The 26,486-nt window shown below is 37.8% G+C and overlaps 1 protein-coding gene across 9 annotated transcripts in view; it reads left to right on the top strand.

Moving 5' to 3' along the window:
• CACNB2 (calcium voltage-gated channel auxiliary subunit beta 2) overlaps positions 1-26,486 on the top strand; it is a 444,228-nt gene that overhangs the window by 354,009 nt on the left and 63,733 nt on the right. For 6 of the 9 annotated variants that reach the window (XM_075125898.1, XM_048837987.2, XM_048837992.2 and 3 more), the window contains 5 exons: positions 779-855; positions 6,148-6,281; positions 9,834-9,914; positions 10,275-10,333; positions 13,461-13,570. In XM_075125898.1, coding sequence (XP_074981999.1) covers positions 779-855; positions 6,148-6,281; positions 9,834-9,914; positions 10,275-10,333; positions 13,461-13,570 — 461 coding nt within the window. Of the gene's footprint in view, positions 1-778; positions 856-6,147; positions 6,282-6,427; positions 6,448-9,833; positions 9,915-10,274; positions 10,334-13,460; positions 13,571-26,486 lie in introns of all 9 variants that reach the window. The other 3 variants (XM_048837994.2, XM_048837988.2, XM_075125897.1) reach the window with 1 other exon arrangement.

Genomic DNA, 26,486 nt, shown 5'->3' on the forward strand with positions numbered 1-26,486 from the left:
AAACATCTCTGGAGATTCTTAGTTTCTGTATAATTGGGATACTATTGTAATTTACACTGTTTTGAAGAAAAGGAACATTTCTTACCTGTAATGCTCTCTCTATCTCTCACCCCCCGCACACACACACCCCTACACACAGCACCTTTCCATCAGAGTTTTGGATTATGTTGTTTTGATTGTTAGTTTATTTGAACATTTTAAAAAGAAGTGAGAAGTAACAGGTATTGACCATTGGAAAGCCAAAGCAAATACCATAAGAGGTGTACATCTGGTGATGAGGCATTTCCATTCAGAACTTTGAGCTGTGGATATTCCAACCTTGCATTTGCCAAAGGTACTAGTTCCACATAGTGATGATCAATTGTTGTGTGTGCTTTTGAAAATAATATTTTTTCTTCCTTGAGAACTACTATCAGCAGTTCTGAGAGAAAGTATATGAAGGCAAAAATTTTAATCTGTATGTCCAATGGATTTACTGAAAAAGTGTTCATATTAAGATCACAATGAAAGTAGGTATATCTTCCTAGTAGATATAACTACCAGCAGAATAAATCATTAGGCATTAAAACTGGACCAATATGGAAACAAATTGACGTGTACAATCCCTCAGTCCCCAAAGTGTGCATACATTTTATTTAAAGTGTAAATTTACACTGAGAGCAGGAATACTGCCTGTCTTTGTTTAGTGACCCATCTGATAGTTTGAAAGAGAGAGAATGAATACATTCTTGATTTACTACTGATAAGACTTTTAACACTGATTTCTTGTGTACTCTAGTAAATCAGGAGGAAATTCATCATCCAGTTTGGGTGACATAGTACCTAGTTCCAGAAAATCAACGCCTCCATCATCTGGTAAGTAGGTCACTAGCCTTTAGACAACCTGTTTATAGAATTGTGTTTAGTCATTTAAGATTTACACTACTTTGTGTTATACTTTTTAAACTGAGTTGGAGAAAGGGTCTTCCTAACTTTTAGTCTCCTGTGGCACAGTGGCAGGTGGTTGTCACGTGAGACTGGTTTGCGTCTGTGCTGGAGATGAGGGAATTGGACAAATTCGTTCTTGCCTCTGCCTGGCTAGTGCATGCAGTGATATGGTTGTTATCAAATCTGTTCAACTGCTGTCTTGATTTCACTATGACGTTATGTTATAAAATCATGGGGGATGTGTGTGTGTGTGGGGGGGGGGGAAATTAGGCTGGAAAAATAAGGTGAAATTAAACCTTTCCAGAACTTGTGCCCTTCTAAAGTTGTGTGATTTGTCAGCTGTTGCTGTTTTATACTAGGACAGTCAAAGTTTTCTCCTGAGCAATTCCTGATGAGTGAGGATAATCTTCTAGTACCGGTAAGAAGAAGGTGCTGAGATGAATCAGGAATATCTTATCCTACAAACACACCACAAACTACATAATTTTATAACACCAGGAGCTTTTATTTGCACAATTTTGATAGGTTTTACAAAGCAGATCATGACTCAATTCTTGTAGATTTGTTTTACTTTCTTGATGCAGAATTCTTTTTAATAAATGCTTCTTTGCATTTAGAGCACCAACAGACACATTTGAACTTAGTTTAGGTTATGATCAAGTGGCATTAAGCAATTGCACTTATGAGTTTCACCAGCATGCTAAGAATAGCTAGTTTAATTAAAAGAAACTGGGACATGACCGGTTATCTTGAACAGAATCCTAACGAGTTTGTGTGCAAAAAGAAAGAAAGAAAGAAAGAAAGAAAGAAAGAAAGAAAATTTGGGAGTTTTCATTGTTATGTCAGTTGGTTGAAAAGAAATATTTCTTTTATATTCAAATACCTAAACTTCCTAAAATATTTTTGTATAATTTTAACTACTAAATTAAGAGATAGAAGTGTATTAAAGCCCTAGCACTGTGTTAAGGGATACTGTGTTGCTGGAAGTTTTATCTTTTGGATGAGTGAAAAAACAGAGGTACATAGTACTTGCAGTCAATAAGAACCTCATGTCACTCTTTAGTCTTGTCTACACAAGCAAAAAGAGTTTGTTTTCCAATCAAGTTAGCTTCGATGGCGCCTAGGCTACAATACAACCAGCTAAAATGATCAAATTATGAAATAAGATAATCTGATTGAAAAACACACTTTTCTTGCCTGTGTAGACATGGCTTTGTAATAGTAGTAGTGTTAAGCCTGATGTTTTAGCTAATTTCACTTCAGTTCCCTACTTTAACATTTCAACTGAAAAAGTTGTTCTTCATGCCAAATTCAACAGAGTATTTAAGTACATACTTAGGTGCTTTGTTGTATGAGGACCCTAAACTATATTGATGTGCACTGTTAAGGCTTCCACTTTCCACCCAGAGCATTTTGGTGGTAGGCAGTGTGATCTGTGTATAGTTTTATAGCACTTGGGCTTTGTCTGTAGTGATTAGTGATATTTCAGGATGAAACACTTTCTATACTACAAATATTTGTACAGCAGATCAGCAAATATATTTCCATTTATTTGAAATATCTCATTTAATGATCACAGAATGTTTTACGGAATTTGGTGGTAAGAGAACTGAAAATGAAGCCAGAAAATTGAATTATTATTTGAGATATAATTTGAGACAGAGATGAGCTAACCTGGTTATCAAAAACGCAAATGGGTATGTGGAGGAGCCCCAACTTAGCTGGTATTTTCCCCCATCCTGAGCCTATTGAGCACATGGTCCCTGCCCCTGTATTTAAGCATTTCTTTAAACAGAGCTTTTAGGAAGCAGTATTTCCAAGAGTTTAATTTTACTGTGCTTGACTCCTCCGTATTGAGGCTTGGGGAAAATAGTCATGAATAGTGAATAGCTGCTTGCTGGTGTATCTTAATATTTTGATTTTTGCATATTTTTGTCTAAAATATACTGACAGGGGAACTTATGCGTGAGTTAGGCATGGCAGTGGACAATGCATACCACCCCATTCCACTCTCGTAACGCACCTCCAACACTCCTGCTATTCTGTTGCTGGTCATTCTGCTTGGGAGAAATTGACAACTGTACCAAAATATGGACTAATTCCATGATGTGCAGAAATGAGAACTAGGATGAGTTAATTTCACTTTTGAAAAAAAACCAGTATGTTACCAGGCTGACTAGTTTAAACCTGCAGTGCAAAAAACAAATGCCAAACAAAATGAACAAATACTGAAAAATGAGATACTTTATCTTTCTGGACCAGTCTGATCAGTCCATGAAAGCCTCATAGCCTACATAATAAATGTGATGGCAACTTAGTATGATGACCAAACAAAAAGACCCAAAATCACAATGATGACCAAGTACATTAGAACAACAATAATAACTACTATTGAAGAAGGGGGACTAACATGAAGATCAAAGAAGAAAAATGAAAGCAAAGAACACAACCTTAAAATGACAAATGCAAAAACCAACAAGCTAATTTTCTTATGTACAATTTGTCAGATTAAAAAAAACAAATTATTTTGCAAAAATGAAAAAGACTTTCGAGGGGAGGGGAGTTTTTAGCTTGAAATATTTCATCCATCTCTGGTAATACCCTTGCTTTTCCTGAAGAGTCTTGGAACGTCAAAGCCTGTATGTTGTTTGAGATGGCCATTGCATTTACTTATGCATTAAGGAGTATATTTTACTACTTAGTCAATGGCTTTTCAGTTACTACAGATGCCTTGTATTATAGAAAAATTCATCTTAATTCTCTTTGAAAAGGTGTCTTTATCGGAGTGGTGTAGTGATTTAGTTAGACATACTCAGAATAATTTGCATAGGAATGGGTGTAGCAACTGGTGGTATCTTCTTTCCTCCCTCTACTCAAGACTAGGCTCTGGGCAGTTCCACAGCCAAAGATCTGTGGTTCGTCCCCCGTTTGGCTTCCTGCTCTATAGTGTTGTGGTGAATGCTATTTAAACTCTCTTGTTCGGCGTTTATTACACTTTTTTTATTGTTTCAAGTTTTGTTTCTTACTGTATTTTTGGATTTATTTATTTATTTTGGTCTGTGGTGAGTTAAGAGCTGTCTGGTGCACTGAGACCCAGATACCAGAGGGTGCAGAGCTGGAAAGTGCAGAAGCTCAAGATTTGTCATCTGGGCGTCCAACCCATGCCAGAGCACTTGAACCAGTTAATCAAAATATCTCCTGTAGCAAATATGTTCATAGTAACACAGGAACTGAGAGATAACTGCCCTTGTTTCTACTGAGTTACTCCATCTTATTCTTATTGATCTTTATACTATGTAGCACACTGATTGTATTATACAGCTAATAATTGCTGTTTATAATTTGGGAGGGAAAATTTTGGAGGAAAACGTTGGGTTTTTCTGTGGCTGTTATAGGGGAATCAAAGTGATGTCAGAATGAAAATCTGGCCAAATGATCTTCTGGGGAGGCCATGTTTAAAGTATCTATTCAGGAAGTTGTACCTCAATAAGACTCTTGGAGATTATTGCGTGAGAACTATACATGCTCAGGGAAGCAGTTCCATGCTTGGGTGTCCCTCTGAATGACAGAAGGTGGGACTGGACAACAGGGGATGGATTACTCAGTAATTGCCCTATTCTGAAGCACCTGTCAGAAGATGGGATACTGGGCTACCTGGACAAGGAGAAAATGTGTGCTACTCAAACAGAAGAGATGACTGGCCCAAGTAACTCTTAAATCAGAAGCTGCACATAGACTGGCTGATCCAGCTGTTTACCGGTCACATAACTTGGTGGCTAGTACTGCTGCATGGATCAGTGCTGTTCCACCCACAAAACAGCAGCATGGAGATCACCTAGGTAGATTTATAATCACGGTGATTATTTATGGTTTTAGCTAAAGTCTACACTTCTTCTACCACTAATGGACCTTGTAGGCCTTGAATTAATTCAATTCAGCGTACTGCCTTATACAAGTGTTTCCGAAGGTTGTTTGTTTGTTTTTGTTTGTTTGTTTTAGAGAGAGACAGAATCTCGAGGTATCTGTCAGAGGGTAGGTAAGATCGTCCCAGGATATGGATACACAATTTCTGTGGATTAATTCCCTGTGTCCATTTGTCAGCAGTGGAGGGTGCTCATTGGAGACAAGTTTAACACAATACCCAAGGTTATGGTAGACTGCTCTATGTGAGGGTGCCTAAAAAAGTCTAGGATACTTTGTTGCAGATATAGCTAGCAGACCTCTGTTGGCCATACATTGATGAGAACTCAGTTTTTCATTCTCCTTTGCGTTCTAGAAACCATTTAGCACTGAGTCCATTAATGTTTTTATTGTTTACATTGTCACTAATCACTAACTTGCTGTAGGATGCACCATATATTTATGCTGCCACCTCTGTCTGAAGCATATGATTTCCTTTTGGAGAAGGGGGTGGAGTAGCAATGGTTTATTGTTGCCACTTCCATCTTGCCCTCTCCACTTCCTCACTTGATCTTTTCAGCAGAATTCAGCATGTCTCCATGATAACTAGGCTAAGTTTTCTTTCTTCCCCTTGCCATTCATTTAAGTGTTCATTAACATTAGATGTGTTTTATTATTTCTAATTAATGTATCTTGTGCCTACTGTACATTTTTTATTTAAATAATGTGATTTTAAAAGGTAGTGCCAATTATATTCTGCACTTAGATAATTGTGTGTAACTGAGTATCTGAGGCAGATTTTGACTCATGGAATTAAAAACTTCAGACAGAAAAATGTTCTGTGTTTCGTATCCTAAGTACATAATACTAAAATCTTAATTCAAGATAGCACATTTTGAACTAGAATTCTGTAAAATAAATATATAAATAAATAATCTAGATACTGTAGGTCAAATTCTGTTCTTTTACACTGATGTAAATACAGAGTAACTCCACTGAAGAACTCCAAATTTGTTTCAACATTACAAAGAGCAGAACGTGACCATTTATCAGTTTTGTGAGAGTAGACCTGTGGATGTCTGACTTAATTCTGGAAAAGGGAATTTGAAGAAAATGTTACAGTAGTTGTTACAGATATTGCCTTGTGTGTTTTCTAATCCTAATGTTTTGCACCTTTAAATTTTTCCCTTTAAGTTTTTACTGTGTTCTGTAGTCATGGTTGATTTTTTACTTCAGGTAGTTTAATTTTCTTTTTTTCTTTTTAACCTATTTCTCCTCTCCCTACCATCTGATAATTTTGAATTGTTTGTCTGTATATAGCTATAGACATAGATGCCACTGGCTTAGATGCAGAAGAAAATGATATTCCAGCAAACCATCGCTCCCCCAAACCCAGTGCAAACAGTGTAACATCACCCCACTCCAAAGAGAAAAGAATGCCCTTCTTTAAGAAGGTAACACCAACTTCCAAGCTCCTATCTGTCCACCTGCTCACCTGCACTGCGTCACATTTCTAGTCCTGTTAACTGTCTGCGTCCTTTGACAAGTCAATAACATGCATGCTTTTGTTATTCTTTGTTTCTTTTCCATGCTGCTGTAGCTAAGCAGAAGCAGAAATCGGTAAGTTTACATTGACATGAGCTTTGTTTATCCTGCCACTGGCATCATTAGCATTATTACCCATAATCTATACAAGACAATCATTTTAGAACTAAGGAAGAAACAGATCAACTGATGATTGATTCCATACATTAAAACAAACATGCTAGGTACAGTCTGTGACTCAGTGAAACACTATTACAGTACTTATCCTTTTTGATGGAATAATAGGCACAATGGGAATTTCTTTAAACATTCAAGGAAGTAAAACATCGACAACTCCATATAATGCACCTTTCTGGTGCATGCTTATTCTATCTGTCTGTCTCTTTTTTTCAAGCCTTTTAACTTACAATTCAGTCTATTAAAACTATTATTAAAATCTAATCAAATACTCAACTTGTACTTACAAAAAAAAACCCTTCAATTTTAAATTTAGTCAGTATTTAAACTTCTAATCCACTAGGTGCAAAATCTGCAGATGAGCAAGACCAGTGGAAAACTGCAGACTTGTTTTGGCGGTCTACTGTGAGTTTTTCCTATTGTCATGTATAAATTCTCTCCCAATGTTCTTACCTTCTCCTCCATCAATCGGATTGTAGCATCTTAACTATTCAAAATGGGACTGGTGGTCCTCTCTAGATCCAGTGCCTGTCCAAAAACTGGCCAACAAAGGTGCTACTGACTTATGCTGTTGGCATCCCTTGACTGGGACTCTAAGATGTGCTTATGACGCTGCTTGGATACGTTGTTTATCAGCAAAATATTTAGCAGCTACGATACTAGGCTAGCTACTATAATTCTACTTTCTTTTTAATCCTCAATTTTTTCTTAACGTCTCTTCCTTGGTTTTTAATTACAATCCTTTATGAATAGGTAACACTGTCATACTGCTTATAAGCACTGCCAATACGCAGTGTTGCCAATTCTGTGGATGCATCCAAGCTTAGTGGTGCAAAAATTCCTCCTCTATCTTCCCTTTTATGTTTCTTCAAAAAATAGTATTCTTCTCCCCCATCAAAAGGTCCTTTTGCTTGCTTCAGTGAATAATTTTCTCAAATAACATGGCTGATATTCTCAGTCCATTATAGAATGCCTGGAATGGAATGGGAGTTTCTTGTGTTCTGAATGATATTTTAATTAATCATAGTTGTAGCTATCAAAAATGCAAACAGTATGCAAAATTAAGATATCTGAATCTCTTTCTTGGCTTCTGTCAATGTAAGCCTCTCCACAAGGCTTAATCTTTGTCTCTAGAAGGACCTGTTAAGGGATGAGATTCTATATGCTTATTTATTCTTTGGCTTCTCTGATTAGAATCTCAGAATCATTTCCAGCTGTGGTGGGTATTTTCTGTAACATGTGGACAGTTGTCTATTAAAAACTGGATGGACACCCCCAACTAGTTTCAGACAGTAAAAATCACTTAACCATCCAATGGTAAAATCTCTGCCAACACCAGTCTGGGACAGATTTCAACCAGAGACCTAGAGGGGAAAATTTCTGTAGCTTGTTCCCTGATATTGTAAGGGATTGATCCCCCAAACTCTTTATTAATTTTAATAACTGATGCTTTCATCAAATAATTTTGTATAGTTTTTTCACTAATTTTCTGCTGACAAAATAGTTAATTTTAGCTGGTAAAGGCAAAAATAAACTGCGTTGCTGCAATATAGATTTTAAACACCAGCATTCCATCAAAGAAGGTAATTTCTGTATCTTCCCTAATTTTCAGGTAGCTTGTTGAGTAATAGCATCAGTGTTTAAGCTTTTGTGGATAGTCAGCCACCTTATAAGAAAGCTCTACTGCATTTTAACCTCGACCTCATAAACCTTTACAGATCTATTATGGATTTTTCTTAGGGATTGTCACTGTAATGCATGCATCAGATTATTTACATTCCTAGTAACAAAAGTTGAAAGGGTATATTTTCATAATTACACAACATAGTTACGGGGCTTTTCTTCAGAACATCTTAAGTAAGATCCTGCACTGTGTAAATAAGTTCTCTTCACATGCTTATGATGCCTTGGGCACTGATATTCATTCTTCTTATGTTACCAATTATGTGGTGAACCTAGATGTAACGAAACAAAACAAAAAAAGATTCAGCCACAAGCCACAAGATTGTTTTCCATGTTTTAGACTGCTTTAGTCTGCTGCTTGTGTGGCATTTTGTGCTGTTGCTGTATTAATGTTTGTCTCTATTTTTTGTGTTTGAAAAGGTTTTTAACTGTTTTTTAATGTGATTAACCTTGGGACATGTTGAGTCCTGAAATAATTAACAATGACAATATCCCATGATGGTGACTGATGTATTTGTACTATGTAGGCCTTTGAAAAATAGATCTGGCATACTTCCTTTTAAACTTTTTCCAGGTTGGTGGATTTGAAACATGTTTTTTTTTCCCCCTAAAACAAACAAAAAGCAGCCAAAACTTTATTTTTAAAGTTGCCTGATAAGCCAGTTTTGGTAGTCTTGGGGATGTCTTGTGCAAACAGTTTAGTTCAAAACTGTTTGATTCCTATTCTTTACCATGAATATTAATTTATATGATTTTGGCAGTCTTCTGACAGATGCATTATTTATACCAATATATCTTAAAGAAAATTTATTCAAACATTCATAAATTGTGCATGATACATCAGTAAGTAGCTTATTAAATAGTATGTAACTAACATAACCCCTCTCCTTGAGAGCTTCTTATAGAAGGAGCATTGCTGTTCTCAGCTGTGTTTATTTAAACTTTCTGTAAATACTAACACGACCAGTCGTTACTGTGATTTCATATGCCAATGATGGTAATACATATTTTAGAATTTGTGGGTGTGACTATGGAAGTTAGAATATAAGCACTTCCATGGGAATTTACAGTGATGTCACTGTGGTTTATTAAGCAGGAGACTGATATATATGAAAGAAGAGCTAGGCAATCCTTCTCCCCTTTTTTTGTTTGGTTTGGTTTGGTTTGGTTTGGTTTTGGTTTTCTTCCTCCCTGTGGTAATAATAGCTTTATTAGATTTTATAATGGACTTAATAGGGTTTTGAGAAGAACCTTCTGTCCTTACTCAGATGTCACAGCCCTACTGTTGGTCATGCAAAGTAACTTTCAGAAACAGCACATACCATTAACCACTCAGATTGTGGGTGGCTCTTTCTAAAAGGGCCAGTTCCCAATGAAATAGGGAGAGAGGGAAGGGGTACAAATGTAAGCTTTTTCAACAGAAATCCTCAAACTACACTTCTTGTACTGCATGTCTCTTTGCAGGAAGAGGCAATGAAAAATCAGTGAATCACCAAGTCTCCCTTTGGTGACACTGCTGGAAATTCAGAGTTACTTATATTGTAAATTAATACCATTCTCTGTGCATGCTGAGATTCTTAAAGTGTTTTCCATTTATGCAGACAGAGCACATCCCTCCCTATGATGTAGTGCCTTCTATGCGACCAGTAGTTTTAGTGGGGCCTTCCTTGAAGGGATATGAGGTAAGTGATTGTCAGTGACTATTTTCAGGATGTAAAAAAGACGGTCTGTCTTTATTTTCCGATTTCAGATTAAGAGGGAATGATGTTGAACAGAATCAATTAATGCCACGGGAAGCTCAGGCAAAAATATGAGAGACTATGGGATAAATGCTTTCTTATTTTATATTTTTGCTTATCAGAATTCAGACAAGGGAAGTTAAAGTATTCAGATTGTAAATGTGCTTTTCACACCATGCCACCAAGAGTCACAAGTTTTTAGTAATCCTTAGAACACCAATTAACCAATTTTTCTAAGTCATTAATGCCATGTAGTATTTATTTCATATGCAGAGTTTTAATTTGTTGCTTATTTGCTTTTAGGTGACAGATATGATGCAAAAAGCATTATTTGATTTTTTAAAACACAGATTTGAAGGGCGGTAAGTATTATGGAATCTCTATTTACTTGAATATAGTTCTTATTTTGAAATTAACGGGTCCCTGAGAAATAACATTCTAACCAGGACACCAATGGAAAAAAATTTTGATAATAGGGTGCAATTAATGTTAGAGCACCTCTTGTATGCAGTAACTTGTGGTAGGGAATGAAAGCTTCATGAGCAGAGAGCATTGTTGCTGTATGGGGATGGGAAAAGTCCAAGAGACACACATGCATATTATTGAAAGTAAGGTGAAGATGGCGGTTTGTGGCCAAAGGTGGCAACTGAAATCCAAGTGGCTAACCACTTGCCCAAAGTTTTACATGCGTGGTAAAGACATGAACTGAAAAAAATTCTCTTTGTTTAAATTAAACATTGTTTAGTTTAAATTACATGAGTGATACCTTCTCTCCTGGAGAGAAATGTTTGTATTGCCAGTAGCACAAGGGGGTCCTGATTCTGATTGGGGCCTCAAGGCACCAGTGTAATACAAGGATTAAATAACAATTCACTTCTTGTAGCAGTGAGACATACTGTTCTTTGAATGTTAAGCATCCAGTGTTCAGTGAAGTTAACTGGAATATTGACTTGATTAGTTGTTGAGTCAGACTCCAAATGAATATATATAGCAAGGCACCTGCCTTCTGAACAGTGGAAGAAATAAAGTGGAAGAAACCAGAAGAGAGGCATGTTTGTATTCTTTGATGAATGCTTTAGCTCAGGGGTGGGCATACTTTTTGGCCCAAGGGCCACATCTGGGTGGGGAAATTGAATGCAGGGCCATGAATGTAGGGCTGGGGCAGGGGGTTGGAGTGTGGGAGGGAGTGCGGGGTGTGGTGTGCAGGAAGGGGCTCAGGGCAAGGGGTTGGGGCAGAGGAGGGGAGTGGGGTCTACGAGGGTGCTCAGGGAAGGAGGTTAGGGTGCAGGAGGCCAATGTGGGTACCTCCCCCGGCCAATGGGAGGTTCGGGGGAGGTACCCACAGGCAAGAGCAGAGCACGGAGCCCTCTGCCCTTCCTTCCCACGGGGCTGCAGAGACGTGGTGCTGGCTGCTTCCCGGACCAGAGTGGGGCCCACAGCACAGGTGGCAATCCCACGGTCCAGATCCAAAGCCCTGAGGGGCCAGATCCGGCCCACAGGCCGTAGTTTGCCCATCCCTGCTTTAGCTGAACAGAGGTTGAAGTAAAAATGTGCCATCTCTCCAAGTGCTGCCAAATTGTCTGGAGAAAACTTGACATTTTCAATTAAGAGCTTCGGCTTTGTGAGATGCTGGACAATACAGAAAATTGTAATCATACTGTCTTCTAGGATCAGTCATCTGGCATACCATAGTAGTCATCCTTTATAGTAGTGAAGTCATCAAATAATGGATATGTATCGTTCAGAAATTGTAGTGACAAAATGTTAAGTATTGCAAGTAGAAACAAGAGTTGGAACATCTTTCCTTTTTTGCTAAGTTCCTTGTTCTGTAAGTTTTTTGAGAACAGAGTCTTCATGGTGTGATACATTAAAAAAATCATCATGGATGAAACAAGATGTTTTAAAATAATATACAAATCTCACTTTATTCACTGTTACATAATTACACCTGGGAAACAAAAGGGACAGTTTATTCTCTATAGCACATAGGAAGGAAACTGACAAACACGTAAAATTGAAAACTTGTTTTGCAAAATATAAAAATTTAACTTTTAGCAAATGGATATAACAAATCTAGTAGTGCAAAGTAGATTTATGTTTTCCATAACTACTTGGAATAATCTGTACAATGTTATGCCAAGAATCATGGCATTTGGCTTTGCTTTTAGCTGTTAAGCAGACCATGGATATGTTTTTAAAATGTCTCTAATTTGTACTGTAAAAATAATTCTGTTTTCATGTATAAACTCTGGTTCGCTGCATTTGATAGTTCAGGATTTTACACAGATACATACACATATCAGAGTAAATAGAGCTATTTGGTGAGATTTTAACTTAACTGCATATGACTTATCCTCCAAGGGAATATGCCTTTTAGTTCTTAGCAAAATCATTTCCTCCCTCTTAAATGGCAAATAAAAGTATAAATGGGAGGACGGGGGAGAAGAAGAAATGGGATCAGCCTGATTTCAATCTCATCTTTGGAAGAATGTGACCTCTGTGTAGTCCTGGATAGTCCAGAAAGTTTGAAGGTGGAACCAAGCCAAAGGATGTAAGTTGACTGTAGAAACCAGAAGAAGCTGAGCTGTTTTCATAGGAAAAAGAAAATACAAAAGGTTATGTAGCAGGTCACTGTGACCAACTAGAAGTAATCATTTCTAATTGGATCAGCCTCACAGTCCCAAAATGGAGTCTGCCAGGGACTCAGCCCATGGCTTTCATTGGCTTTTCTACCCATACTTTAATTTCTCTACAGTTAGATCCCAAACATTTGAAATTGATAGTGTATTGCGGAATCTGTTGTGACAGTGAAATGTAAAGCTTGCTCCCTGTTACAAACTTACCCAAGAAAACTGAACCATTTGATATAAAAATCACAGCCAGGGCTGCAGCATACACTAGTCTAGGTACTTAGTCTTCTTATCACTTCTGTAACTGTATAGATATTGCTATTTATGTTACACATGAGGATCAATATTCCAAACAAAGATTAGGGAAAATGTTTTCTATGTGGCAGATTTTACGTTCCCATGGAGATACCTGTAGGAGGGAGCTTGAGAGGGCACAAAACTCTGCAAAGGTTATCTTGCTGTATTTCTTTCTAGCCATCTCATCTTGGAGTGTGGAGAAAGCATGAGGTGTAACCTGCTAGCTGTGTAAATCCTAAGAGCCCAAGGGAAAGACAACTATATGTTTCACAAAATTCTGGTTCCCACTACCTTGACAGTGTGGCTCCTGTAGATGGTAACCAGGCTGCCATTAGGTGTGCAATCATACTGTGCAAACAAAGAAAGGGATACAGGTGCAGCACTTCCATCAGTACTACTTGAAGCAGTATTAATTAAGGTTTAGATAATCCACTCTTTTATCTACTCCTTACCTCTTCTCTCCTTCTGGTCCTCGCTACCTTTTAATATTAATTGTCTGACTTTTGTTGCCACTTTCCTGCATGATGAGTAACATACAGGTTTTTGTTTGTTTGTTTTACAGTATATCAATCACACGGGTCACAGCAGACATCTCGCTTGCCAAACGCTCTGTATTAAATAACCCTAGTAAGCATGCGATAATAGAACGGTCCAACACAAGATCAAGCTTAGGTAAGTAGTGTATCTAGTGATAATAACCAGAGATTGGCACTATAGTACAGTACTCCCAGTTCATGTCTATAACAAAAATCATCTACCTTCTCTGCTGTGACAGGAGCACTGTTCACAATAATTCCAGTCACAAAGCCAACAAATCAGAGGTCCTAGAAATGTGAAGTCATTTCTGAGAGCACTGCCTGAAAAAATACTTACTGGTACTGGGCTATCCTTCTCCCACTGGGATTAATGTTAGTTTTGGTACTGGCCTCATTGGGAGTAAGAACTAGCCCATAATGCAGATAAAATGTGGGGATATCCCTTTGGATAAGTAAAGATGCAGTTTCACAATACCAGCATTAGGTGGGTTCTTCAATAATATGAGTATATATTACAGGTATCCCTGCAAAAATCAGACTCTTTTACTAACCTTGAAGTTTTCCTTTTCAATATTGAATACTCTTGGATCTGAGCAACTTAATTAAAATTAAATGCAGAAAAAGTACATTTTTGTATTGTTATGGCTGATATAAAAACTGAAATAGCCATAATTCATATTCAGCCAGATTCTCAGCATGCCAATTGGTGTATCTCCTTTGACTTTAACTTCACCGATATACACTAGCTTGGGATCTGGCCCACTGCTCTTCTATATGAGAAGTAAGGCTAAGAAGTGAGGCTAAGATGGAAGATCAGCCTTAAGTCTCACTTCCTTGATTTTGACTTGTTTGTGTCACAACTTTAATTATATTTACAATGAATCTAGTTTATTGTATTTATTTTCTGAAAAACTTAAATCAAGATTAAGATCTCCTCTAGGAATTATCTGGGAAAGTTCTATGGCCTGTGTTATAGAGAAGGGTAGATTAGATGATCATGATGGTCCCTTCTGTCCCTGGAATCTATGAAACTGTGCATAGACAATAGAAAATGTCTTAGTTATTGGAGACTAGAATGGCTTTTGAAACTGTTCAGGTGTTTTTGGTGAATATACTTTTAATAATCAGTTTTGTAAACAAAGAGTCTGAATAAATATGCATTTTGCTGGGTATCTTAACATTTATAGTTGTGTAGCAGTTGGACTTTTTAGAATATATTCCTGTAACTAAGAAATGGCTACATGAATTGCTTGAAAATTTGCTTTTGAAAAATTTGCTTTTTGAGATCTTGGATGGCAAGTAGAGCTGGGTGTATAGTAAGAAAACTTATTTACACAACACTGTGATGATTTCTAAATAAATTTCATTTTGACTGTGTTCACATGCCTTCTTATTTGCTTTGTGCAAAGTGTTGTTCGTGTGAACATTCCTGTGATGGAATTTCAGGCCTGTGGCTAAAATTGCTTTTATCATTTAATGAAAAGATGAAGTTAAATTTGTTTGGAGCCAAAGTGAAAGTTGATTATATAGATTAGGTCATCCAATCATGGAACACAAATAGTTCATGGTGATTGGTTGAACAACGTGAATATCATAGAATTAATATCTAATACTTGAAGAATAATCAGTAGGCAAAAGAGTACCAAGTTGAATAGGCTAAAATGTGTTTGAACATGTGCAATTCTTTGATGGATATTTTACAGGTGAAAATCTGTAAAAATTTCAGTCTATTTATTAAGAGGAAAAGGGATAAATTTGCTGAATAAATAGTTCATAGTGAATGGTTCACCCAGCTCTTATGACAGACTTCAGCGTGTAGCACCTCAGCATCTCTTCTTTTTACTCACTGTGGAAGTGCTGACATAATCTCAGTTGCAGTAACACAAATGGGTGTGTGTGTGTGTGTGGGGGGGGGGTGTTATATAGGCTGGGCTGGTAGCTCCATCTATTATTAAGGTTGCCTAACACTTCTAAGTTGTATCCAGTTGCTTATAACTTTGCCAAACTTTAACCATTTGGGATGAAATTTTCCATTCAGGGTATCTGCTTCAGGCTGAATTTCAGTCAAAACGGTTCAGCTATTTCCAAGAATGAAGCTAGGGAAAGATAAATTTTTCTTCCCTCTTTAAATTTTTTTTTGGCAACCTTTCCTTTGAAATGCTCTCGAGTCCCATGCCTTGGAGCAGGATTTTGAAATTTGACAGAGAGGGCCTTTGTGTCAGGGATGTTCCTTTTGCCATTCCTTGCAAATCTGCCCAAATTTGGCCAAGTTATAAACCTGCGAAAAATCACAGTTCATACATGCTAAATAAAGACTTACTAGAATTTTGCAGCTAAATTCCACAAAGATTGCCAGAACCCAGTATGCTCCATCCCAGGGCTAAGCAGGACATTCCCTGTAATTGCAGCTCTGAGTTGCTGCAGGCCAGGCCAGATCTGGACACTGGAACTGAGTTGGGAACATGAGGAGTCTGTCTCTCATATACTCGCAGTACTGGGCCCAGGCAGTGTGGAGAAAAAAGCTGCCTGATTGAATGATTGGAATGCGGAGAAGACAAAGAGCTGGACTTGGGGTTGTTGGGTGGAAGACCGAGACAAGGAGCCAACGGAGTGGGGAAGAGACTAGGGCTGGAGGATAGGGGAGGAAGATGGAAGCTCTAACTCAGATCTGAGGTATGGTCTGAGACTGGGAGCCAGGGAAGAAAATGATGAGGGGACTCAGAGCCTCTGGATTGGGTTGGGGGGGGAGGGGGCAATGAGATCAGATGATGAGCCAGGGGAGGAGACTGGGACTGGTTGGGCAAGGACACTGGGAAGGGGAGATGGGTCTGAGTGAGAAATCTAGAGGAGTGAGACTGACTTGGTGGACAAGGAGAGTGGGACTGGGATGAGAACCCTGTGGAGTGGAGACTGGGGCTGCTTAGATGAGAATAGGAGAATGCAAGCAAGGAGCCCAGTTTGGGGAAAAGATGGGACTGGGACAGATTGGAGGGATCTGGGAAGAAAGGTTTAAGTTTGGAGGAATGGGCAGAAGAGCCATGCCCGCTAGAACACACTACCCTCTGAGGCCTGGAATAGGACCCAAGATTCCTGAGTCTCACCACCCATCTGATGGCACACACTGACAACATATGTCTCATTCCCCTCTAAAGTGTTTGTCCACCTAGAGGATAACAAGCTGCTACAGCTATCACTTACTCTGTTCTCTCAAGTGGCAGAGATCCGTGCGTGAACCTAAGGTTCCAACCCTGATGATGATGCCACATGATGGAATTTCTGTTTTTTTCAGTTTGCTTAAAATAATAAACCTAGGAAACTGCACAGAGATTTTATATTAAAAGAACATTATTAAGGTTGCAAAGTCAAGCACTCAAAAGTTAGGAAATGCCAGAGTTAAGGTTGTGCATGCAATTTAAATTTAGCTTCCTTGGTCGTTCTGCTGATGCTTGGTACTGCTGCAATTGTAATAGCAGAACTGCATCAGTCACTGAATCCATTCTTGATCTCCTTTCTATGGCAGGGCTACAATTATTTGTATTTGGTCATTCTGCGGATATAAAGAGATTACTTTCACTAGACTTAATTGCAATGAAATTTGATTTTTTTAATTAAAACAGCAGCATTTTAAAATTTTAATTTCCTATATTTTTAATCATGATAAACAGCTGTATATGTAGAATTACAAACAGTATATTAAGGGGTGAATTTTCAAAACAGCAGACCCATTTTAACAGGTTCAGTTTGCACCAACAAAATGTGTAGCCAGACCTGGCTCCTGAAACTCAATTAAGGACATAATTTGCATCTGTCAAACTGCCCTATGGGAATATATCAAGTAGTTAGATGGAGAAGGGACTCTGATTTGTGCCCAAATTAACATTTAGGGTATAAATTGCACCTACACCAAGTCCTCTGAAATTGTACCACTAATTTTAATATAAATATTACTCAATTACATCATGGAATCAGCCACCAAAATAAGCTCAGAGAACCTGCTTCAATATGGGCAGGAGCGACCTTTTGACCACACACCCTTAGTTGTCTTCTACAACCCCACACTGGAACCCTTACAGGGTATCATTAAACATTTACAAGCCATACCTGCAGACATATCTCCATTGCTATGATGATCAATGCTCCCCACAACACACTTTCCAAGATCCCTGGATCCTACACATGCCTATAACAACAGGTGGTATACCTCATCCGGGGCACTAAATGCCCCAACAACAATTATGTGGCTGAAATGAGACAACCACTATACTCTCAAATGAACTCACACATAAAAATGATAAGACAAAAACACCTTATCACACACGAGCAAACACTTTTCCCCAAACAAGCACTCCATATCTGACCTCTCAGTCCTCATTCTCAAAGGAACCCTGCACAACCCCTTCCAAAGATGAGAGTTACAGTTTAAATTAATAACTTTGTAAGACACTAAAAATCATGGACTCAATAAAGACACTGTATTTATAGCTCACTACAACAACCTATAACACACTAGCCCTCTTTTGTCCTATGACTGCCAAGATTTTAACTGCCCGTTTCACCTTGAATGGTCTCTTACAACAAGTGAACTCCTTATGCAAAACCAGTGGCTCTCAACCTTTCCCGACTACTGTACCCATTTCGGGAGGCTGATTTGTCTTGTGTACCCCCAAGTTTCACCTCACTTAAAAACTACTTGTTTACAAAATCAGACATAAAAATACAAAAGTGTCACAGCACACTAGAACTGAAAAAGTGCTTAGTTCTTCATTTTTACCATATAGTTATAAAATAAATCAATTGGAATATAAATATTGTACTTAATTTCAGTGTATAGTATATAGAGCAGTATAAACAAGTCATTGTCTGTATGAAATTTTAGTTTGTACTGACTTCACAAGTGCTTTTTATGTAGCCTATTGTAAAAATTAGGCAAATATCTGGATGAGTTGATGTACCCCCTCGTTGAGAACCACTGTGCTAAATAATCTGATCTGTCTTGTATTTAGCTGTGACACTCTGAGTACCTTTCCCAGACTTCAGAGTAGCAGCCATGTTAGTCTGTATCCGCAAAAAGAAAAGGAGTACTTGTGGCACCTTAAAGACTAAGACATTTATTTGAGCATAAGCTTTCGTGAGCTCACAAAAGCTTATGCTCAAATAAATTTGTTAGTCTCTAAGGTGCCACAAGTACTCCTGTTCTTTTTCCCAGACTTGAAGAAGAGCTCTGTGTAAGCTCGTGCCCTTGTATCTTTCACCAACAGAAGCTGGTCCAATAAAAGATATTACCTCATCCACCTTATTATTCAATTAGTCACATTGTTTTTTCCTTCCTGAAAAACATCAATCTTACCATAAAGATTTACATTACTGTCTCTTAAAAGGAAAGAAAAATATCAATAAAGAGGGGAAACGCTGCTATACTTGCAATCTCAATAAAAATCTGTTTCCACTGGGGAAATAAATCAGCCTTTTGTAAGAATGATTTTCACCAGACCACTGAGTATAGGGCTGCACAGCAGTTAAGTGTATAGTAGAAGTATATTAGCTTTGCTATGAGACCAATAGCAGATTTAACCATGTTGAGCAGAGAGAACCAAGCTCCCCACCCCCTCCAAATAGAACATGTGGAGTAAAGAACTGCATTTGAAGGATTACAAAGATGTTCATTTTAGACCTCATATTGTTCAGTCTTCCTTGGAAACTGCCTGAGTAAGGGGTATGTAAAAATAAAGATTTGAGGATTTGTCTTGTTTGAAACCAAAGTGACAGCTAAAAATCTCTGTTTCTGAGTATTTTAATGCTAACTAATCTATCCAAGAATGTTAGCAAAATACTAACTAGTGCCAACATTTATGCAAAATGATACAAAGGGAAAAATAAAGTTTTACTCAGCTCTTGTGTGAAAGCTTGCTTTTGTGTGTTAAAACAGCTGCATACAGAAGGGAAATATTTGCTTGCCAGTAATTACTATATGTTTATGTGAAATGCCAATAGTTAGTCAAATTTATACTAAAACGAAAGGGCAGTTCATTTGCTAATTGCTTGAAATACCTAAAAACAAGTTTATCTTTTTGAAAAAAATACTCTTCACACAAAGGAGGTAAAGTACATGGTAAAAACTCACCAATATGAAATTCATTCCAAAATTGGCATATACATGGCTATTTGCTTCTACATGTGTATATGACATCTGCAGAAGCTGCTGAGTTAGCTTTGCATTTTTTGCTGCTTTTCTTTGTTAGTATTAAGCACCCAAACCTTTTTGTTGGTTGTTCCTATGTATGTGACATTTCTAGCTGCTCTTGTTATAACCTTATCTCATGCTGTATACTTTGTACAAGAACCTGATTGTCTTGGCTTTTTCCATTCTTTGCTTCATTAATGCCCTCCCTTTCCAGATGTTTTGGGTATGTATATAAGCTTGCAAATTATGTTTCCTGCTGTTTTTGTGTTCCACAATTTAGTGTGCCTCACAAAGCCACTGTCTGTTTCCAATAACTGGTATTATAATGATATACAGAAGTCTTAGCTGTATTATGCACTGATTTTTTTCTTGGAGATGTCATTTTCTTTATTTATTTTAAAATGTTAAAAATAAAGTGGAGGGTGACAAGTGAACTATAAGGGTTAGATTTTCAAATGTAGGTGTCTAAATTGTATGTACAAGATCTGCATACACTAGTTCAAACCAGAGAATGTTCATGTAAAAAATACAGTTCTGAATATGATTAATTGATCGTACATATGATCGTGAACCCATTTATCTGATTTGTAACAGCCTGCCTGTGGTTATATGCACACAATTTGCATATATAATTTAAGTGCCTAACTTTGAAAATTTGACCCTAGGAACTTTATAGAATTCCTTGGTATTTTGCTAGTATCCTGTAGATAGTATTCTAAAGAGTGAAACATAAATGCTTATAGAAGCATAAAATGAAACTGTTATGGATAGTTAGTTCAAAATTCAACCATCATTTTTCTGAATCTATATGCAAAGCCAACAGAATGATTTGAACAGTCATATCCATTAAATTCTTCGCAATTATGCTATTGGAAGAAGATGTTAGCGTGGTATTCAATGTGTTTAATAATTTAATTATGACCTCTTTATATGGTTTCTGTTCCAAAATAAATACTTCACTGCTCTTAAAATAAATGTAAACCAAAATGAAAAAGGAATGTTGGATGTCCAACACACTCACAAAGCTCTTTGGCCTAGCTATTGAGTGCATGTAATAGGGACTGGGAAACAGGATTTAGGGCTTGTCTATACTTGAAACACTACAGCAGCACAGCTGCAGCTGCACCACTGTAGGGCTTCAGTGTAGACACTGCCTACACCAACGCGAAGGATTCTCCTCTTGGCAAGAAGCAGTAGCTAGATGAACAGAAAACATTTCTCAACCTAGTGCTGCCTACGTGGGGACTTAGGTCAGCTTAACTATGCCACTCAGCGGTGTGGATTTTTCACATCCCTGAGTGGCATAGTTAAGCTGACCTAATTCTCTAGTGTAGACCAGACTTGAGACAGAAAATATATTTTGGTTTCAAGCTACCAAAGTTTTCTTATCGTCCAGAGAAAAAAACATGGCTTTAAAGGTAGGAAAATATCTTGACCATCTCCTTTTAAATTAAGACTTTTTGAAGATACTGGCCAGACCCTAAGTAGTAGCCAAGAAACTCTCTACATAACTCAGATTTTGAGGGCGCTCTCCCAATCCTGGGGCTTCCTTAAGCCAGAAGAATGCTCTTACCTGTAGCAGTTTTCCCAAGGAGCCAATCTGGCAGCCAGCAATTGCTGAGGTATAACAAAGCCCTGGCCACACCCCTGGAGAGGTGGGATACCTTAGAGATCTCTGAGGCCTGGGATCTCTAAATTTCTAGCCCCCACTCAACATCAGAATACTCAAGTCTTCCATTAAGCTGCACCAAGCACAGCTCAGGATCAGGATCTGTGTATAACTGTTACTTGTGTGCACACATTAAAGTTGTGTGTTGAACCCTAACTCACCCATATTCTGACTTCTGAGTATTTAACTCTACAGATTTAATAACATCATTATTTTGAATATAATTTCATGGGGTTTTTTTTCCAAGAAAAAGGGGAGGTGGTTGGACAAGAATAAATGTCCCCAATTCAGTAAGTTACAGATACCAGGCAGCATCATATCACCCAACTTTCTGTTAGCACTAGAGGCCAAGTCTATATTCATGTAGCAATCTTTTTACACCTAAAAGAGGTATGGTGATACCATACCTTTTTATTTTAAACATCAGTAATTTTAAAACAACAAATCAAATTTTTTTTCATTTAAGTTATATATTTTAGGTTTCAGTGAGATCTATGTATCAAGCTACATTTGAAGGAAAATCTGATCAAAGTTTTACAATTATGAATATTCCTATTTGGCCAGTTGGAAAAATACATACATGACTATAACAACACATGCATTACATTACACCTTTCTAAATGCCCACTGCAGTAGTTACACTATATAGCTGGACAAGTTTTCAGTTTAGTTGTTTTAGAGCCAGATTCTGCTACCTTTACTCATGTTGAACCTCACTCAATGGGACTGTTTGTGGAATAAGGTATAACGGGAGGTGAGTAAGGATATCACCATCTGGCCTGTAATGAATACTTTACAAAAATGTCTTCACTTTCCTTACTGCTTCTCAGTAACATGCTTGATCATTGTATTTAAACAATAAAGTTTGTGTTTTAGCCACTTAAATACTGTAATGATATGGTACAAGTACTTTCAAAGTCATGACTATTTACAGTAAACAAGTAGCCACTTATTTAGGTGCCTAGATATGGATTTCTGAGCCTAATTTTAGGTGTTCATGTTTCTATATTAATCCATTGTTTCCAGGATTTGCTAAACTACACTATTCACATTCACTTGGGTTCAAACTAGGAAGTCTCATCCAAAGTGGATTTTTGTTATTTTGTTTAAAAAAAAACAAAGGGGGAAAGGTAGGTATGTCCTTGTGCGACTTACCATTTTTAAATGAATATTTGCTGGTGATTAATACATATTGTTCACTGAACCCTTTGTATTCTGATATTACACCAATTATGGTGGTTGAATTTCTGTGGCAGAAGTTATTTGATTATAAACAGGACTTGATTTTATAGTTACATTTTATGCAGAACGCCCAAAATATACTGTTGGTTTTAAATTTATAGATATTTCAGTTATATTTGACTGTTTAAAAAATCATTTTAATAGGACAATCTTAGTAAAATTTACTGTCTCTTAAACTGGTTTACTGTTTAGTCTGTACACATGTTGAACAAAATGGTCATCCCTCCTCCTTTTTCCTGTATAGGTCGCTACTCTTCTCAATAAATGCTAAAGACCTATCTGGCTTCAAGACTAAGCTTGATAAGTTTATGGAGGAGATGATATGATGGGATAGGCTAATTTTGGCAATTAATTGGTCTTCGACTATTAGGGATAGATATGCCCAATGGCCTGTGATGGGATGTTAGATGGGGTGGGATCTGAGTTACTACAGAGAATTCTTTCCTGGGTGTCTGGCTGGTGAGTCTTGCCCACCTGCTCAGGGTTTAGCTGATCGCCATATTTGGGGTCGGGAAGGAATTTTCCTCCAGGGCAGATTGGCAGAGGCCCTGAGGGTTTTTCGCCTTCCTCTGCAGCGTGGGGCACGGGTCACTTGCTGGAGGATTCTCTGCACCTTCCAGTCTTTAAACCACGAGTTGAGGACTTCAATAGCTCAGACATAAGTTGGGGGTTTGTTGAAGGAGTGGGTGGGTGAGATTCTGTGGCCTGTGTTGTGCAGGAGATCAGACTAGATGATCATAATGGTCCCTTCTGACCTTAAGGTCTATGATTCTATGATTTTACCATTTTGGTGCAGCAACCTTTTTTCTAAGCCACACTATTGGCTAGGCCTGGTTTGATTGTGGTCTTTCCCCAATAGAATGCTAGCTTTTATTTTTTTCATAATTCATTAGAAACCAGTGGCCTTGATTCTGTCTGTTATACTGTTGTAAATCAAAGAGTAACTTGTTTGAAATCAGTGTGGTTACACGGTGTAAAACCTGTGTGAGAACAGAATCGGGCTTCCAGTATCTCCTCTCTTTCTGAGTCGATTTGAAAAATATTATTGTCAAAAGTCACTAGTATGAGATGTTACTGATCATTCTAACATGACATTTATGCTTGTGCATAAGTTATGAGACTGTTCATACTGTTTTCTCTGCAGTATAAACAGCATTTGTAAGATCAGTGGCTGGCTGTTTTTTTCCAGAAGAATAGGGCTGATTTGATTGTATAGCTGATGAAGTTAGGATAGTAACTTAAAGACCTGATGCTTCTAAAAGAGGGTATGTTAATATCAGCAGAAGACAAAAATGATAATAGTTAAAGATATGTCAACAATTAGTAAGCCAGAAAATATAAATAAATGGCTGCAAGAGAAAGGTCAAATAGAGTCTGGTATTTGGATGTTGGATGATTTATGGTTGGTTAGTGTAAATTGACATTTAAATGTGCACACACCAGTACGGTCAATGTAGCCCTATTCCGTCTGCAATCGGTTAATTCTTGGAAACACATGCCATCCTTAGTTGTTGCTGCTGAAAATCAAAATACTTTGCTTCATCTAAACAAAACAGCTTTAGGTTTGTAATTCAATATTCATGGTCCAGATCTTGCAGAGTGGTAAGATCGCTCAGGGTATGTTTGCACTGCAGCTGGGAAGTTAATTCTGTGCTCAGGTAGACATACACATGCTAGCTCTGCTGGACTTAGCACTCTACAAATAGCAGTGTGGCTACAGCTGCTCAAGCTAGCTGCCTGATACATACCCAGTGATTGGGTGAGATTGTATTTAGGAAGCTAACCTGAGCAGCCTCCCTTTCCACCGTGGCCACACCTTTATTTTTAGCATAATAGCTTGAGCCAAACTAATGCGTGTAAGTCTACCCGAGCTGGGACTTACACCTCCCAGCTGCTATGTAGACGTACCCTTTATGCCCACTCCCTTTCCAGAGGAGCCTGAAAGCTGCTCTTGCCATCCACAGAAGGATCCTCCTGAAACATAGTGCCAGTGTAGCAACTTCTGTGTCAACCCCCGTTCATAGTGCAAGTGTAGGTGGCATTACTGGGACTTCCTTACATCCCCAAAATACTCTTAGCAGCTGTATTGGCCTCTTGCGGCTGTTAGCAGCCCGAGTAATTTAGTGCAGACTTCAAGGACTTATTCAGACTTACAGGAATGCAGTGGTTACCTTTGCACCCCTCCTCCATATCTGAGCCCATACATTTAAACTGTCTTTAATAATTCCTTTTTTCCCTATTACTTTTGCTGGATTTTCTACTTTGTGTCAATATATAAAAAAAATGGCTCAAAGGTTTTGATTACCTTTTTTGAAGTAGAGGTAAGGCTTATTAAATAAAAAGAGAGAGAGATAAAAGTCTCTCATGCTGGAGTTAAGGCTATATGCACAAATACATAACCTCACATAATGTGGCTTTGAAATCCCTTAGTTAAAAGCTAAGGCCAAAATTTTTAGACATGGATTCTTAAACATAGGAATTTAAATCTATTTTAGACACATAAATAACTAGCCTGATGTTCAGAGGTGTTGAGCAAATGCAGATCTTATTGGCTTAAGGGGGAGCACAGAACCTCTAAAAATAATGCCAATTGCATAGATATCTACATCGATACTTAGGTGTCTAGTTGTCAGTACTCACCTAAAAATTTTGGCCCAAGTGTTATCAAGAGTTACAGAGCACCCACACTCATAAGAAAACAGCAGCCATAATGTTCAGACTGTGAAATCAGCAAAGCCTCAGGTCTTGTTTCCAAAATGTTATGATTTCAGAAATTTCCTTTATAGACTTCCAGGACTAATTTAATTTCTCTTTTGGGAGAGATCATTCTAGCTCCAAGGACACTGGTCAGATCCTCAACTGGTATAAATCTTCATGCAGACAAAGGGGCTAAACCAATTTGCACTAGCCAGGGTCCTAGCCTACTATCTTCTTGAAGCATTTTCCCTTTTGAGCATCATTATTTACTAAGTAGCTAGGGAAGCCTTAACTTCATTCCACTGTGTGATTGCTTTTCTCATAATCAGAAACCTGCTTTGAAACCTTTGTTTTTGAAACGGTTTGAGTTTAGAATGAAGCAGATGTCAGAAAATCTTTGATATCTTCACTCTTTGAAATAAGTTGTAAGAAGATGGCATGTGGTGGCAAAGGAAGTTTCCATTATTCTAGCACTAAAGTCAATGTGATTCCTTTCAGACATATTGATTATGCTGTTCTCAAGGTCATGTGGCCTTCACTTAATAGTTGTGTCTTTTCTGAGTGCTTGTAAATTTTTCTTTTAGGACACTGTCCCTTTTCATATTTCAAACGTTGATGAAATCTGATTCTGATGGAATCTTGAAAAGAATAGAAATATTACATCATACAAAAGGTCTAATATATTGGCAGGTGCAAGTAGTAATTTCTTATAATATAATTCTTTCTGAACATGCTGGTTGACACCAAGAAGTATTTTGGGGGGATCTGGAATTAGCATATGACTCTTCAGCTAGTCTGAGGGTTTCAGGTCAGGTTGGTTTTGTCTCTTATATGGTACTTTTCCACTTGTTCAACAGCCCTTGAGCTGTACTATATTTGATAGTAATTATGTCACAATTTTGTTGTTTTATCACTTTTTTGGTGTTGCTGATAAACATATAGCCATGAACAGATGAATTCCATGCATCAGCTGAACTACAACACTCATGTATGTTGGATTTAGCAGCTCCCTGTTGCCGTTATAGATTGTGGGCTGTACTAGTTACCACTGAAATGCTCTGCATCTGTTCCACACGTTTGAAGGATGATTCCATTTTCCCACCCCAGCATCTGTGTCGTTCTCTCAAACAAAGCTCTTCTACTGCAGCTTTTCACAGGAGACCACACATTTTACTTTGATTAATTTGTTGAGTTCCTAGAGAAGTGAAGGACTATCCTGTTCCGCAGTGATAACGCTGATAAACTAGTTACAGTCTTAAAAAC

This window comes from Caretta caretta, chromosome 2 (genome assembly GCF_965140235.1).
Source record: "Caretta caretta isolate rCarCar2 chromosome 2, rCarCar1.hap1, whole genome shotgun sequence".
Classification (NCBI taxonomy): domain Eukaryota; kingdom Metazoa; phylum Chordata; order Testudines; family Cheloniidae; genus Caretta; species Caretta caretta.